This window comes from Colossoma macropomum, unplaced genomic scaffold, assembly GCF_904425465.1.
Source record: "Colossoma macropomum unplaced genomic scaffold, Colossoma_macropomum, whole genome shotgun sequence".
Classification (NCBI taxonomy): Eukaryota; Metazoa; Chordata; class Actinopteri; order Characiformes; family Serrasalmidae; genus Colossoma; species Colossoma macropomum.
Window position 1 is genome coordinate 8,124,920 of NW_023494789.1, and position 16,298 is coordinate 8,141,217.

The 16,298-nt window shown below is 37.4% G+C and overlaps 1 protein-coding gene and 1 non-coding gene across 2 annotated transcripts; both read left to right on the forward strand.

Moving 5' to 3' along the window:
• The first annotated feature begins 3,989 nt into the window (after window positions 1-3,989).
• nop58 (NOP58 ribonucleoprotein homolog (yeast)) lies at window positions 3,990-12,318 on the forward strand. The gene is made up of 15 exons (XM_036569980.1): window positions 3,990-4,140; window positions 4,745-4,821; window positions 5,003-5,055; window positions 5,353-5,477; window positions 6,447-6,583; window positions 6,791-6,855; window positions 7,078-7,212; window positions 7,912-8,057; window positions 8,231-8,357; window positions 9,038-9,336; window positions 9,633-9,694; window positions 10,397-10,545; window positions 10,814-10,935; window positions 11,088-11,174; window positions 11,808-12,318. The coding sequence occupies exons 1-15, from the start codon at window positions 4,096-4,098 to the stop codon at window positions 11,859-11,861; spliced, it is 1,683 nt and encodes a 560-aa protein (XP_036425873.1). The 5' UTR covers window positions 3,990-4,095; the 3' UTR covers window positions 11,862-12,318.
• On the forward strand, window positions 5,127-5,216 carry LOC118808742. The gene has a single exon (XR_005007304.1). It is a non-coding gene; the product is annotated as a small nucleolar RNA SNORD70 (small nucleolar RNA).
• Window positions 12,319-16,298: the final 3,980 nt, after the last annotated feature.

The following is a 16,298-nucleotide window of genomic DNA, read 5'->3' on the forward strand; positions in this document are numbered from 1 at the left end:
AGTAAAGTGGCCTATAACCGCTGGAGAATAAAGCACCATGACTTATGCAAGAGCTGTGTCCCTTAATAGCAGTGAACACTACCGTTGGTGTCAGAAGTGGGATAACCCTGTAAATAAATGAAGAGCAATAGCCTAAAACTAACATGTAAATATTTCTTGACACTATAATACTTTTATAAAGTATTTCTTCACACTACAATATGTTTATAAAGTACTTTACTGTACTCATTATATAATTATATATCACTCCTGTTAAAACAAAACCTTATATCTCTGAAATGACAACTTTTTAAGAGAAGGAAAGACTGTAATTTACTTTTCATGTATGTCAGTGTAACCACACTTTTCCAAGTCATTTTGGGCCATTTCTTTGGTCCATTCATCATGAAATGTATACAAAATGTAAAGGGCAACAAGCATTTTCAAATTATGTCAAAAATTGAGAAATTACAAAAATGGAGAAATGAGGTCTCCTTCTGACAACAGCGATGTGTATATTTGTGTTGTAGTTAAAATTCCCTATTAAAACAAATTGCATTTTAAGCATTTTAGGTTGGTCAAAGTTGGAAACTGGCACACAATTGGATTTTCCAAACTTCTGGGTAAATAAATGGTTTGATATGTAATGTTTAAAATAATTGATTTACAAATTGCCAGCTATTTATTTACATTGATTCTCCAATTAAAAGTTATCTCTTTTGTGCCCTGTGGTAAACAAAAAGGTTCAAAAGGCAAAATCTTTTGTATATTTTTCCTTTGATTGTCTTTGCATCATCTACATTACAAATTAAGAGATCATTAACCCTCTGGGGTCTGGTGGGCATTTTCTCAATCTTCTTTAAATTCTCTTGCAAACAACATGATACCCATATGTTTCATATCAAAATGCTCCGTTATCTTTGTCACTACCGAAACAGTTCCGAAACTGCTACAGCAAGTTCAGCGGCTGTAAACTTTTTGCACACCGCTTCTTTTGTCTCCAATGTGGACTGAATGAAGATTGAAGGGTTTCTGATGTGAAGGGTCACTCCTTAGTGATTTCCTGAGAGTCTATTGGTCAGTTTCACACAAAATGTAGGCCCACACACAAATCTACCTATTACACATGGTGAGAGGCAGATCCCATGTATCTCAACCCCTTTTCACAGCCTCATAACTCCAGATGTGAGTCATGTACCATCTTGCGATAAGATGGAATCAAAAGGCCACTCTACAGATGCAGGAAATGTTTGAACTGTATTTCTGCGACGTATCACGAAGATAGAGAAACATATATACATAACATCCAATTTGATGTGCAGGCAAGTTTGTGGACCTCAGAAGGTTAATGAGTCAAAATATGAATACTGCTATATTCAAGCTAACACTGCTGTGTACTGAACTAACATCATATGCGTGGGGGTGGACTTAGTGATTCTAGGGCTCTAGACAAAAGACAGGGATGAGGCCCATTGGATGCACGCTAAGTTGAGGTGCTGAGCTCCAAGTGGCACAACCACACTCCAAAAAATAAATTCTTATATGAACTTAATTCAATTATGCCACACATTTCCACTCAATCAAATGTAGTAGAGTCACACAGTTACCTCAACATTAGGTTCAATAGTTGATGGAACAAACACATTTCAGTGCCATTTATTTGAGTTTCATTGGAGTAAAACTCTCTTTAGATCAGTGTAAACCAATTCCGTGTTTCCATTCATTGAAATGTACTTTCATTACTTTTGGTCCATTTTAGGTAAACCAGTTACTTAAAGACAACACAATTCACTTATATAAAGTCAACATATTTTCAGTTTGCAAGTCAAACAGCCCCGTTGGTTCATTTTTGTTTGAGTGCGCCTACACTGTAAACAACGATATCTTGGTCAGTGATATCACGTAGAAATGGAAACAGATTAGATGAGAGAGAGACAAAGGGAGAGAGAGAGAGAGAGAGAGAGAGAGAGATAAATTATGGTAAAATTTAATTGCTTAGTTTACATATGTTAGCCTGATAAAGTGTTCAGTTCTTAGAGAGAGTGGCCTGCTAAACTAGCTACCACATAACGGTCAGAAAGATGACTGGCCTCGAACTCACTTTGGAAAATAAATATTTCATGTTTCCCTCTTTTTCTCTGTCCATAAATGGACTTTTTTATTGACGCAATAAATCCTAACAATCACAAATAACAGCTGAAAGCTGTTGTACTTGTTAACAGCAAATAACATTTGTTAAATGTATTTATATATATGTATTTCGGAATAGGTTATTAAACATCAGTACGTACAGTATTTATTTTTTCTTGGGGCCCTTGACTGATGGGGGCCCTAGGCAGCTGCAAAGACCAAAGCACAACCAACGTCACATGTTCTTCCGCACGTTGCATGCAATTACATATTTCCACCAGAGAGGTCCAAATCCCCTAATCTTATTATCTCATTGTGTCACGTCAAGTATTTGGTGATAAGGATAAAAAGGTCATATAAGAGAAAAGGTCAGTTGAGATTTTATTGAGCGAGATAAGTATATGCAATAGTCTAAGCCCAACTCTGCATTCATAAAACAGATGTGGTATAGTTTTTTATTCCACAGAATAGACATATCTACATATATCAAGTCTATGGAATTATTATTAAATGAAGTGATATGTAATAACTAAAGCAGTTCATCTCAAAATAATGAGAAAAAATCCCCAAATTATAATATTGTACTTCAAAATAAAAGTATGTCAAATTGATATTAAAAATAGGCAGTAATGGACAGTAACTAAGTAAATGTAATTCGTTACTGTACTTAAGTACTTTTTTGTGTTCTGTACTTTACTGAAGTATTTCCATTTTTGGTGACTTTTTACTTTCACTCAACTACATTTCAAAGACAAATATCTTACTTTTTACTCCACTACATTATGCAAAATCTGTAGTTCCTTTTGGTTTATGTGTGTAACATGTCTAAACGAAAGAAGCATGAAGCTAGAACACCAATCAGGGCACAGCGCACTTTGTTTTGAGCTTGTTGGACATACTGACCCAGTGCAAGCAAACTGTTCAACGTCAGCATAGCAGCGTAAAAGTTTGGGAGTGTCTATTCCGACATAAATGATGGAAGAAACGCCTGACTCTAACCTAACTTTGTGTAAATACACCATAATATAGAAATATGTACACATATGCGGTTGTGACTGGCGTGTTTCTTTTTTCTTGATTTATACAAACACTATTTCATTTTATAGTAAATTCATTTTGGCTAGTTTATGTTTATGAACAGAGACCTACAGATGCAATATAGTAAAGAAAAACTCATTTGTGAACCTGAGTTTAAAGCAAGGTTTTTATTAAACTTAAACTTTTACATTTTTATTTAAACTAAGTTGCAAATAAATCTAAAACCGAAACTTTACTTGTTCACAAAAGGTTATTTCATGGCCACTTGGTTCTACCCAATGGAAATTGTTTGCCTTCAGTGTTTTGTGCTTTTGATCATTTTAATAGACATCAGTGTCAGACTAATTAGTGACATTCTATTAAAATATGGGTGTTACAAGAGTGACACTGGAGTATTTTCACCTAAAATTAGTTGATAAAGCAAGAGTCTTGTTACAAAAATGATAATAAAAATGATAATACTTTCACTTTTGACACTTAAGTACATTTGCAGTACAACTTCTACTTTTACTGGAGTAATATTTTACCTTGGGTATCTCTACTTTAACTCAAGTACATGGTTTATGTACTTCGACCACCACTGAAAATAGATTCTTCAAGTGGCGGTTCCACACTAGTTACATCAAAATAAATGAAAAGAAAATTAGTGACACTTTTTACTCCCTAATTTACTCAGGCTGTGTCCAAAACCGCATACCACCATACTAAAAAGTATGCCAAAAATAGTGCATCACCAAAACAAGTCCTTTCATTAGTGTAGTCTGTGTAGTACAGTAGTTTGTGGGTTTTGGACTGAAAATGCAAGTCCGCCTCTCTGACCGACTGCGCATGCGCGAGTGGTCCGCCGTGTGCGCCGCGTGGTAAGAAGTTCGTGCGGGAGGCTGGAGAGAAGCTCTCATCCAGGGAGCGCGTTTAGTCCTAATAAAAAGAGTCGACAAGCAGTTAAAGATGTTGGTTTTATTTGAGACCGCGGCTGGCTATGCTATTTTCAAGGTAAGCGTGCTCTAAATCATCTACATTAACGTTACGCTTTCTTGGAGCTATGTTCAACAACTGGTTAGCTAACGGAGCTAAGCTAGCAGGGTCAGGTTAATAAGCGAACTGTGGTAAAGTACTAGTTTCCGCGCAGTTTGTAGCGTAAACCTGGTTAAATGTGCGGCAATACGACTAACTGGGCTCATAACAGTAATGCTGAATAACTAAGGAAGATATGGCATTGGTAAATATCACAGCTGAGGCTGTAGCTAACATTACATGCGGGCCTGCTCTGCACCCACGTTGTGACATTTTGGCTAGGCTAACGGTACTTAGCCAGTTTTACAGTGTGGACTGGTTTTACAGTGACGCTATATAGATACACGTCTGCACTCCTCCACTTAATAAGGTGTGTATTACAGTTAAAGCATTCATGCTGCGAGTACATGGTTGGCTAATTTAGCTTATCTAAAGAAGCCCATGTGGCTTCAGTAGCGCTTGTGTGGCCCAGAAAGTGTGTCCGCATGTAGCAGGGGGAAGCAGCGTGCACTGGAAAGAAGGGTTTGGTTTGAAAAAGCCCTGTATAAGTCATTTTTCCTTAAAAACGTCGTTTTCTTTGCAGGTCCTCGATGAGCAGAAGCTCCAGCAGGTGGACTGCCTGTGGAAGGAGTTTGAAACGCCAGAAAAAGCCAACAAAATGTGAGTTGCATGTGCTGGATCAGGAATAAATGTGTTGAATTTAAAGCTGCACTTTGAATAAATCTAAATTATGCTAAAATAAATCACAGTTTGTTAACACGATGTGGTCATTTCAACATATTGTAATCATTGATTCATTGAACATTGTCAGCAAAAAAACTTTTTGTTAACTTTCTTACAGAGTGAAATTGAAACACTTTGAAAAGTTTCAGGACACAACTGAAGCTCTGGCAGGTACAGTAAAAAAATCATACACAGTTGCCCATGTTAGTAAGAAATACCTGAAAGAAGTCCAGATATGTCTTAGCGCTGTTGTCAATGATGTATCTGTTTGTCTGACTGTAGTATGAGGTCACTAAGCAGTAATTCGTCACTACCACTGAGACAACAGCTGTTCAGGACAATGCATATCAGTTATATCAGTTACATTCATCATAATCAAGGATATGTTGTGCTCTTTTTTGAAGTATGTTGGGGTCTCCTCATGCTTTTTTGTTAAAGACATTTAAAGGTATTCTGTTATTTCTGCAGCTGCCACTGCTTTGGTGGAGGGGAAGCTCGGGAAGAGTCTGAAAAAAGTTCTGAAGAAAGTAGTGGCCAAAGATGCTCACGAGCAGCTGGCAATAACAGATGCTAAACTGGGAGGAGTCATCAAAGTAAGTGCTCTTCAAATGTGTAGAATTATTATTTATTTATTTATTTATTTATAATTATTTCTTTTTCAACAGATGTGACAAAGTTGATAATGACTATACACCATCACTCAAAGGTTTAGATTGCTTATATTATTTCTTTGTCATTTTGTATACAGTAGTAAAATATACATAGTAGATTTGAGTGTCCTAAATGAGACATTAAAAGACATCTTATTACAGTATTAAGTTATTAAATGAACAACTTACTGTAATTTATTTCTCATCTTTGTTTTTTTTTTTTTTGTTTTTTTTTTTTTTTGTTAGGCACAGTTTTAGCAAAAATAGAAAATTGTGTACTAAAATTTGCAGAAAATACCGTGTTTAGATTCTCTGCAGAAGATCAGCAGATGTACAATTTGACCAGGGTGTTTACGCTTTTGCATACGACTGTGTGCTGTACAGCTGTGACCTGTGAAGATGAATAGTACTAGCACTTTAGGATCCTTTTATCTGCAACAAAAGTGGTTTTATAGTTTTGGAAACATTGTTTGCAAACATTTGAGCTGTAGTGTACGTGTCGTCACTTTTGCAGTCTTGTTAGGCCAGGTTAGGCCACTCACTTATTTGAACATGCTCTTCTCCTTTTTGGTCACAAAAGAAGCTTTTAAAAACAAAGCAATGATCCAACCAGTGAAAAGTGTGGCCTACTTCATCTCTTTTGCATGCACCAGCAGCTTTGGGCCTTTGGCTGTAGGTGTGACTACCTGTGGTTGATTCTTATTCTCATACATTTACTAAGAGCAACAACTAATCTATACGTATCTATATACACACACATACATTTCCGTCTTCTTCCTTAATTTATTTACTCTAGTTATCTGTATATATCTGTTTCCTTTATGCAACCTTGTACTGAAACTTAAAGGGGAAGGGAAACCTTCTCTTTCTGTGCGGTCTGTATGAACATTGTCTCTCTGTTGCCCCCTCCAGGAAAAGCTGAACCTGAGCTGTGTACACAGTCCTGCAGTAGCTGAGCTCATGAGGGGTATCAGGAATCAGATGGAGGGTCTCATCACCGGCCTCCCTCCCAGAGAGATCAGTGCCATGTCACTGGGTCTTGCACACAGGTAGGAATAACGTACATACTTAGATGCAGGCTTGAATACTTTATGAACTGCTGTCAATGATTGATTGTGCATTACTGACTGCTCTGAGGATATTAATCACCTTTCGTCACTACCACTGAGACAGTAGTCAGACCAATGACTGTTTGATGTTTTCTTGCTAGTGCTGGTGCATATATTTATATGTATATCCCACCCCCTTCACTCTAGCCTCTCTCGGTACAAGTTGAAGTTCAGCCCAGACAAGGTGGACACCATGATTGTTCAAGCCATATGTGAGTCCCTCTTTATTCTAAATTTCTAATCAGGCTTGTAGTGCAACTTGTTAAATGTGTTTTTTGACGAGCACTGATGATAATGACTTAGAGTCAAGACCCTGAAAACTGTGAAGGTCTGTCACTACCTCATCTGAGCTTGTAAAATTGTGTTAAAATGATTTTTTAAAAAAAATAACGACAATGACAATCATCTTTAAATCTTTTCTGACCTGTCCTCAGCCCTCCTTGATGACCTGGACAAGGAGCTGAATAACTACATCATGCGCTGTCGTGAGTGGTACGGCTGGCACTTCCCTGAACTAGGCAAGATCGTCACAGACAACCTGGCATATTGCAAGAGCGTCCGCAAGATTGGTGAGTACTTGGGCCATATAATGCATTGGGCCGTGGTTTCTAAGTATATGTTATCATTAGAACTTAAAAGAAGTGTGAATCAGAGATCATAACACATTTTGCTCCATACCATGAGGAAACATGATAGCAGGGAGGGTCTCTGAGTTAACTGATTAAACAAATGATCATAGGTGGGGGTGGTAAGAGGGGAAGTTGAAGGATATCAGTGGTTAATTTTCATTTTTCTCACCTGCTGGTGTTTGGTGACCTAAACAATCATCACTAGATGTGTTTTGAGGTGGGCACTTCAGACAAGGAATATGGGGGGGGAAACAAGAATTGTCTTTTAAGTAGTGTAATACAATGTACTTGAAGGGCATTCTGGCCTAAAACTACAGTTTATTTTTTATTATGTAGTATTTTATAGTATACTATTCCTCAACCTAATTGTTTTTGTTTGCATTATGCAATCACACAGTTATTCAGAATCCTAGTGATATCAGCCAGTTCTGACTTGTCACTGATTTGTAAGTTAATAAATTTAACGAAGGTTAGTGCAGCAGGAAAAATGTGACGTGATCTATGTTTATTGTGGGGGGATAAGATGCGTTTCAGCTGTTCTTGCTTTTATAAAACTCATTCTTTAGACTCTCAGGCAGAACTTGAACTTTGTCATTTTTTAAAACACTTTTTCTGTGGCTTATTGTTTATGGTGTGTAGGTGACCGCACAAATGTGGCGAACACTGACCTGTCCGAGGTGCTGCCAGAGGAGGTGGAGGCAGAGGTCAAACTGGCCGCAGAGATCTCCATGGGAACAGAAGTGTCCGAGGAGGACATCAACAACATCATGCACCTGTGTGACCAGGTGTGTGAAAACCTGTATGCTTTGAACACACATTGCTTGTAATGGATTTACAGAGGCAGTTACAAAACTGCTGGAGTGAAAATGCAGCAAAACTGTACGAGTCCAGTTCAGCGTGATCAGAGTAAATGACCTTGAGCTGCATTAACCTGTTTTGTTTGTTTAAATTCCTGTAGGTGATTGAAATCTCAGAGTATCGCTCTCAGCTGTATGATTACTTGAAAAACCGTATGATGGCTATCGCACCAAATCTCACAGTTATGGTGGGAGAGCTGGTGGGTGCCCGCCTCATCTCTCATGCAGGTGAGTTCAGTGTATTGTGACAGTTGTTCACTTTGTTAAAACCGCTTACAATCATGGCAGTAGTAGATCCCTATGTAAAGGGCAGTTCCACCAATTTTTCAAATTTTCTGCCTAATTCAGTCATAGAGATCTAAACAGTTATTCAAAGTGTTTAAGTGAAGTGGGTCATTGTAGAGAAACTTGGAATTTTATTTACTGTCCAAAACCACCAGTGAATTAAGTTTTTATATGTAATGTTTGTGATAGTAAAGCTGTGGTAAATTTCAGTTTCCTTTGGGTATCATTTTGCCTTACAACACACTGCAAGTATCTCTCTGCCATGAATAGACTTTTAAAAACAAGATGTTTTAGGACAAAACTTGCCCTCAAAACTCCATTTCATGTAACAACTTTGTGAGGGAGCTTTTTAGAAGTAAATGTTTTGGTTTCTCAGTACTACTGAGAACAATTCTGACTAGGCAATTTAGAATGGTACATTTCACGTCAAACCACTCTGAATGACTGTTTAAATCTTAAATCCAAGTAAAATATGTAGAAATTTTTTAAAATCTGTGAAATTCTCCTTTAGGCCCAAAAAAAAATCATGTTTTATTAGCTACATGTAGTAGACAGGTCTAGATAAGATTAGTTAACAGCTTTAAGTGAATCTTTGTGAATTGTTTTTTGCTTTCCTCAATCAGGTTCACTGCTGAACTTGGCAAAGCACCCTGCATCCACAGTGCAGATTCTAGGGGCAGAGAAAGCTTTGTTCAGAGCGCTGAAGACCCGGAGAGACACACCGAAATATGGTTTGATCTACCACGCGTCCTTGGTGGGTCAGACCACAGCCAAAAACAAGGGAAAGATATCCAGAACGCTAGCAGCCAAGACAGCCTTGGCCATCCGCTATGATGCTCTGGGTGAAGACACAAATGCAGAGATGGGGTTGGAGAACAGAGCCAAGCTAGAAGCTCGACTGCGACAGTTGGAGGAGAAAGGAGTGAGTTGCAAGTCTGTTATGTCTGAAATGGTGTTCAGTTTCTGTCATCTTATGTCTCAAGCAGTGATGATAATGACAGCATGTCACATGTCCTGAAAACTCCATGTGGGTTTGTCACTACCTCATCTGAGCTTGTGCAGTACAATGTCAGTACAAAATCTCTTCTCAACACAAACCACTAAATCAGTGGTTTAAGTGTCGGGAAGAGATTACAGATGGAAATGCTTTTCTTGTGATGCATCACAATGCTGTAGTAAAGATTTGTATTTTTTTTGTTTTTTTTTGCCCCCTTTCAGATCAGACGCATTAGTGGGTCAGGCAAAGCTCTGGCTAGAGCAGACAAGTATCAGCATAAGAGGTGGGTTTTATTTTTAATCATTAAGATAAATAAAGTCATTAGACTGCTTTGAAATGCTCAGTTCTTAAGAAACATACCAAGTCAGAGTTGTTCAGAGCAGTGGTGGATAGGAACCAGACATCTGAAACATTTAATATCTCTAAAAACTGTTATTATACTAAATGCTTAGGAATTGAGAAGATGTTGGCCTAAAATGTGTATTTTAAATACGTTCATTACAGATTTTCCACCACTTCATTATCAAAAAACTCCAAAATAGTAATTTTACAGGAGAAGGCAAACATGTTCTTAACTTTTAATATACATTCTTTTAAACAGATTTTATTCCATTTCATCATGAAACTGTCATACAGTTTAAATACAGTTGACATGTTCAATTGTGGAAAAATTAAAAATTTAAGATGTTATTTATTGCGACAGCAATTACATGAAAACTAATGACTCCACACATATATTGAGTTTTGGATAATAATTAAAATGGCTAAATTTATGCTGTAGACATGACTAGTTCCTATCACAGCTTAAGAAAATCAGTCCTAAGTTTCTCTAGAAAGGAGCATTTCACATCAAACCACTCGGAATGACTTTGTTTACATCTCAACGACGGAATTATGCAGTACTTTTTGAAAAATCGGTGGAATTCCTCTTTAAACAGAAACGGTTTAATTTATAAAACTTGGCTTCATTTGCTCCTTTCATTAGTGACGTTAAAGTGTACGACCCGTCTGGTGACTCTACGCTCCCGTCCGTGTCCAAGAAGAGGAAGATAGAGGAAGTGGAGGAGGCAGAGGAAGAAGACAAGCCAGTGGAGGTTAAGGCCAAAAAAATAAAGAAAGAAATTCCAGCGGAAGGTGAGACAACACAACTGCACAACGTATTGTCATAAACAGGGCTAATGTATCTGTTTTAAACTGCCTCTAGCAGCCTTAAAATTTCCCTGTTAAATCTAACTTTAATCCATGGTTATAACCCAGAACCTAAACCTGGGTCTGACGCAGGAACACAGTTCATTTCTCAGTTGAAAGTCTACATCAGTGCATAACTGTCACGTCTATTGTGAGTCAGATTTGGTGAGACACGCCAGGCTATGCAAAATAGATGATTTGACTACCATCACAGAAACTGAAGAAGCTGCCGAGGCAGAAACAGAGACGCACAAGAAGAAAAAGAAAAAGAAGGTGAAACAGGCAGAGGAGCCCCAGGTGGAGGAGGAAGATGTGACAGTCAGTCCGGTAGAAGAGGTGAGGACTCTGATAAATGCAGTTTGTGTGGCCACTTCTGTAGTGGAACCTTTGTGGTACATAACATTTTGCAACAAAAATAATGGAAAAGAACATTTAAATAGGATCTTAAGTGCTTTATGTAATTGTTTTTTTTGTCCCTACATTTACAGACCACGGAGAAGAAGAAGAAAAAGAAAGAAAAGAAACGTGAGGCTGAGGAAGAAGAACAGGAGACAGTAGTCAGTCCCACAGAAGAGGTATGAGTTTTGGGTGTTATCATTTTATTTACGTATTTATTAGTTTATTTATTTAACACAACTTTTTGACTCATGTTGACAGATTTATCTAAAGGTATCTTAATCAGCGAGACTTTAATTTTGTATGCAGGATACACTGATGGCATATAGGATAGTAATTGGCCATTCCAAATATCTTTTTTTCATATAAATCTTATACGTAAATGTTTATAGAATGTGTTGTAGAATTTATTTTTTGCCATACGTCTCTAATCATATTTGTCTGTAAGCATATTTATTAGGGACAAAACAATTTGATACTAGGTATAATTTTTAAGCAGATATCGGCAGAAAATACTGCATCAGATTTTGCCAGGGAAAGATTGAATGAATCCAACCTAATCCTGTAACTCTAACCTGCATTAAAAAATAAAAATATCTTGTCTTAAAGTTCAGCAGGCTTTAAAGGGGGAAAAAAGCAATATCAGGCGATACTCTGGCTTTTGATTTTGAAACAATTATTATATAATAATATTAACATATTATAATATTAATAACATTGTTAGTGGCTTAAGTATCCTTCAGACACACGTTAGTGAGGGACACGTTACCTCTTCTGTATTTGTGCTCATAATTTTTTCTTTTCCATCTTAGACAACAGAGAAGAAGAAGAAAAAGAAGAAAAAAGTTAAAGTGGAGGGAGAATAAACAGAGGACCCCCACCTGTTTTTGCTCAATGTTTTTGTTGTATATGAACTTTTATACGTCTTGTTTTTGGATGTCATGTGATGGCCACATGACTGTGCCTGGACAGTTTCACACTGACCAACTGCAAAGGACTGGTATTATTTTTTTAAGCAAGAGATGATTTCATAATTTTTAGCTACGAGAATTTCTTCTATTCATAGCTCAGTTAAAAAAGAAAAGCAATTAAGTGTCCATCAATAATAGATTTGGTATCTCACTCCTTTGTAGAGCCGTTAGCTTTCAGTCTGTATCAGAGGTGCTACACGTAGGGCTGTTCAGTTTGTGTACTGTAATTACTTTGGGTTGAAGAGAATGCAAATGAAAGGCTTTAATTTCATTGTCATGAAACTGAGCTGAAGTTGAATGAGAGGTGTCCACTGTGAGACTTAATCATTAAATATCTATTTCTTTTGTCTTACGCTCATTGCGTTTTTTCTTTTTCATTGATTTTCACAGTGAATAGATCATGCACTTCAAGCCTGTGCAGGCCTAGCAATGTATTCAGGGACTGATGGAAGTATTTGACATGTTCCAATCTTATGTCAGCTTTTTAGCAGAATGTTTTTGATGTCTGGGATTTTTAGTTGGGGCTGCTAAAATTTAAGCAGCACTTACACAATGATGTCATGCAAAATGATTTGGTTTTTCCATTTGAAATTTTTGGGTAATTTACATCAAACTATGGAAGCGCATTCCTGCCGGGTGGAGGAGGAAAAAATCTCCTGTTGTGGATTTTTCCTTCCTTTGTTAGTTTCTGGCTGCAGTAGATTAAATACAGTAATTAGGGATTTGAATGAAGGATGGACTTTTTACTATTATTATTATTATTATTATTATTACATATAACTTGTTTGAAAACATTGACCTTGCATCTTGAAATGATGATTTCTTTTTCACTTGACTCAAAATAATGATTCAAAATTTAAAAACTTGGCATTTCTTAATCTTGAACTTAAGTTTTTTAAAAAATCTTTTTTTTTTATTAGCAGTTGCAGTCAAAGTTTGCATTAAGAAATGATTCACATATAAATCACGTGTCATTCAGAGTGATTTAATGTAAACTGCTCTGTTCTAGAGAAACTGTTTAGTGTTAGTGGTATGAATGGCTAACGTTAATAATGCTTAGGAAGCTGTTGGTGCCTGAAACCTTATACTTTGGAGGATTTGTAAGTCCAGTTCTGAGGCAGGTAGGGCGTTGTGAGGCAAAATAGTACCCAAAGAAGACTTAGGTTGCGTTTAAAACCACCTACTACCATATTAAACAGTAAGTCACAACTAATGCACCATCATAAGAAGTCCATTCATTAGTTTACTGTGCGGTTTTAAGCGTGGCTTTAATTTTTTTTCAGATTTACCGGGACTCACTACCACCCAGCAAACACACAACGTTGTCTACTGTCTTACAATGTTGTCAAAAGCTGCTGTTTACGTTGTTTGGACAAGGTTGTCACAACCTCATTGTTCACTTACTTTGCCGTGTGGTGTTATTGCCATTACGTTATCACAATGTTGTCAGATAACATTGTCACAACTTTCTGAGGAATAACATTTTAACGTGACGATGTTGTGGGCACCAAAACAGTTTGTCACGACATGTTTGCTGGGCAACATCACATAAAACTCAGACGCGTGAATCTCCGGAGTTGGCGATGTTTACAATACAAATATAGGCAATAAGTTTCTCTACAGTGAACCGTCTCACATTAAGCCACTCTGAATTACTTTTGTACATGTTAATGATTCAACTGTGCAAAAATGTAGAAGAAAAATCCAAAATAAACAGTTCTATGGGAGTCCAGAGAGGCCATGAGGTAGCTATAATTTTCTGGACTGTTGTCTTGATATCACAACTTACTTGTCTTGTGATCTCAAAAGTTTTCTCGATATCACTTATTTTTCTCGTGAATGTAAAAGTTATCTCGAGAACTTGTCTTGAAGCTGTCTTGAGATCTCAAGACAAATAAGTTGTCATCTTGAGAAAACGATATTATCTTGAGCTCACAAGACAATAAGTCATAATCTCAAGATAACAGTCCAGAAAATTATAATGACCTCATGGCCTCTCTGGACTGCTGTATAATGAACTTCCAGTTCCACAGTGATACAAGAGTACAGTGTTGAAAATGCATTAGCTGCTTGGGCCACCTCTGAAAATGGAGTCATCATACCGTCTCTGTGTGTGAGAGTGTTTGTGAGAGCTACATTCCTCACCGGTTGCTCCTCAGACTCCTCCACTCTTGCTTCAGTTAGTGCAGACTAGCTTAGGGAGCGTGGCCAAAGCACAGCATAAATTCAGCGAGCCATCAGCATGTGCTGGTCCTAATGAGCTGGAGATAGAGCGGCTATTTTAATCCTCTACCAGCCACCAGAGGAAGCAGTAAAACGGGTATTCGCTTGGCTCCAAAGCTCATTCTGAATCACAAAGCCTTTAGAGAAGTCTAACAGCGTTAATACTATTGAAGTCACTGTATGGCAGGCCGACACAGTGACAGAAAATGTAGCCTTACTTGGAAATGAATTAAAGTTAATGGCACTGGGTGTTTTTAGAAGCTTGAGTGGTGATTGGATATTGTAATAGTCACATGTGTAGTGGGGACGGGTAGATCAATGATGAGATATTTAACTTCTGATCTTGACATTTACTTCAGAGAATTTACATAAATATTTGGTTTCTCACCAGGCATTTTAATGTAACTGTTTAAAGTGAGTGTATCATGGAGAACCGACTTTTTTTTTAACAAAAGCTTAGTATGTTCTATACAAACAATGTTAAAGTCTCAAAACATACCACTCACTTCCCATAGTTCATACAGTCCAGGGCAACCGGCAACCAGAATGTTAAGAAGAGCCATTTCGTCCTTTCAACAAAAACCAAATAACCTTGGGAGCCACAGCATTTTATGTTCATTTTACCATCTTGAGTGTAAATATGTCTCAGGATGTGCTAAAGTGCTAGTATAGGCTAAAAATATAGACAAAAATGCAAGTTTACTTTGCTCTGCTTTAAGCTTTAGCTCAACTATAGCCGCTTTTCTCACATCTCTAGCAGGAAACTTTTCCTCAAAAGTGGAAGTTTCTTGTAAAATGTCTCTCAAAGTTCGACTTTTTACCAGTCTGAAGTCGCTTCTCATTTGCCAGCTTGTTCGAATTTTTCCGTTCCACCTTAAACGGTGCCTGAGGTGCCAGAATGTAACTGCTGCACCATTTAAGGTGGAAAGGGAAAATGCGAACAAGCAGCGGGCGAGAGAGAAAATGACTCCAACTTTAAAACTTTTTGGTGTTGATAGTTTCTCGTTGCAGATTAAACGTATCAGGAAAGCAGCTGGAGTGATTATACATGCAAATAAGTCCATTCGTCTCCAAATTATTGATGTTCATCTCAAATCTCTCTCTTTGCCGTTTTGTTAGCTACTAGCTAGGCAAGATTTTTGTCTGTGTTGCTATGGTGACCAGCAGTTGCACACCGATCTTCAGGATTAAAGGATGAATTAGCAGTTCTACATTAACTCCAGCGTTTAAGACCATTTAGTGTTAAAACTGTGTTGAATGATCAGCAGAGCTTTATTTTACTGCAAAGGAGGATGAATTTATTTTTACCTAAAATCAAATTCTGCTGTGGAGCCACAACAGGGCTGCAAAACTATGCTGCAGAATCTGCCTGCTATGAAGTTGTTGTTTTGTGATGTCACCAACAACACATTTACATAGATCCTCATATTAAGTCTGACTGACAGGCCATTCGGCTTAATGTTAGGGTTGTTTTTTATCATTATGTCCTACCAGCACTTTCTTGAAACACCAGATATTTTCTGAGAAACACCATCTCGCAGTAATAGCAATGGGGAACCCTCGATGCCCTCTAGGCCTTCAGAGAGGCCTGCTCATTTCTGTGAAATAAAAAAAATACATCTGTCAGTTTTTGGTTCAGTTTTGTTTAATAGAAACATGTTTGTTGTGTTTAAACTCTTGAAGTTTTGTAGTAAATCTCTTATTACATCATTACATTACATGGTTGGAAACGAAAGGGCTAAATTCTTGAAAAGCTCAATCTTGTCCAATCAGATTTTTTTCTCTGTGGTATCTATGTAGAGACAGTCAAGCGAGCTCTCCCATTGTTTAGGACTTCAGGAGCCGAACTGAAGGCAAACCACTAACATTTTCACCTGAAAACCGAGTTTTCACATTTATGGCCCAAACTGAAGGCTATGCTCTAAAAGTCTCTGTTTGCTGCTAAATAATAGGTCACAGAAGTGAGCATAATTTAATTAAACAGTTTTAATTATGACTAATGCAAAAAGTGTCTGCATTAACGTGTTTCCCACTATAGGAATCACAAAGTTTCCCCTAGTGAAAGTGTACAAAAGACTTTTAAACCTATTAAGATTGGTATCAGGATAC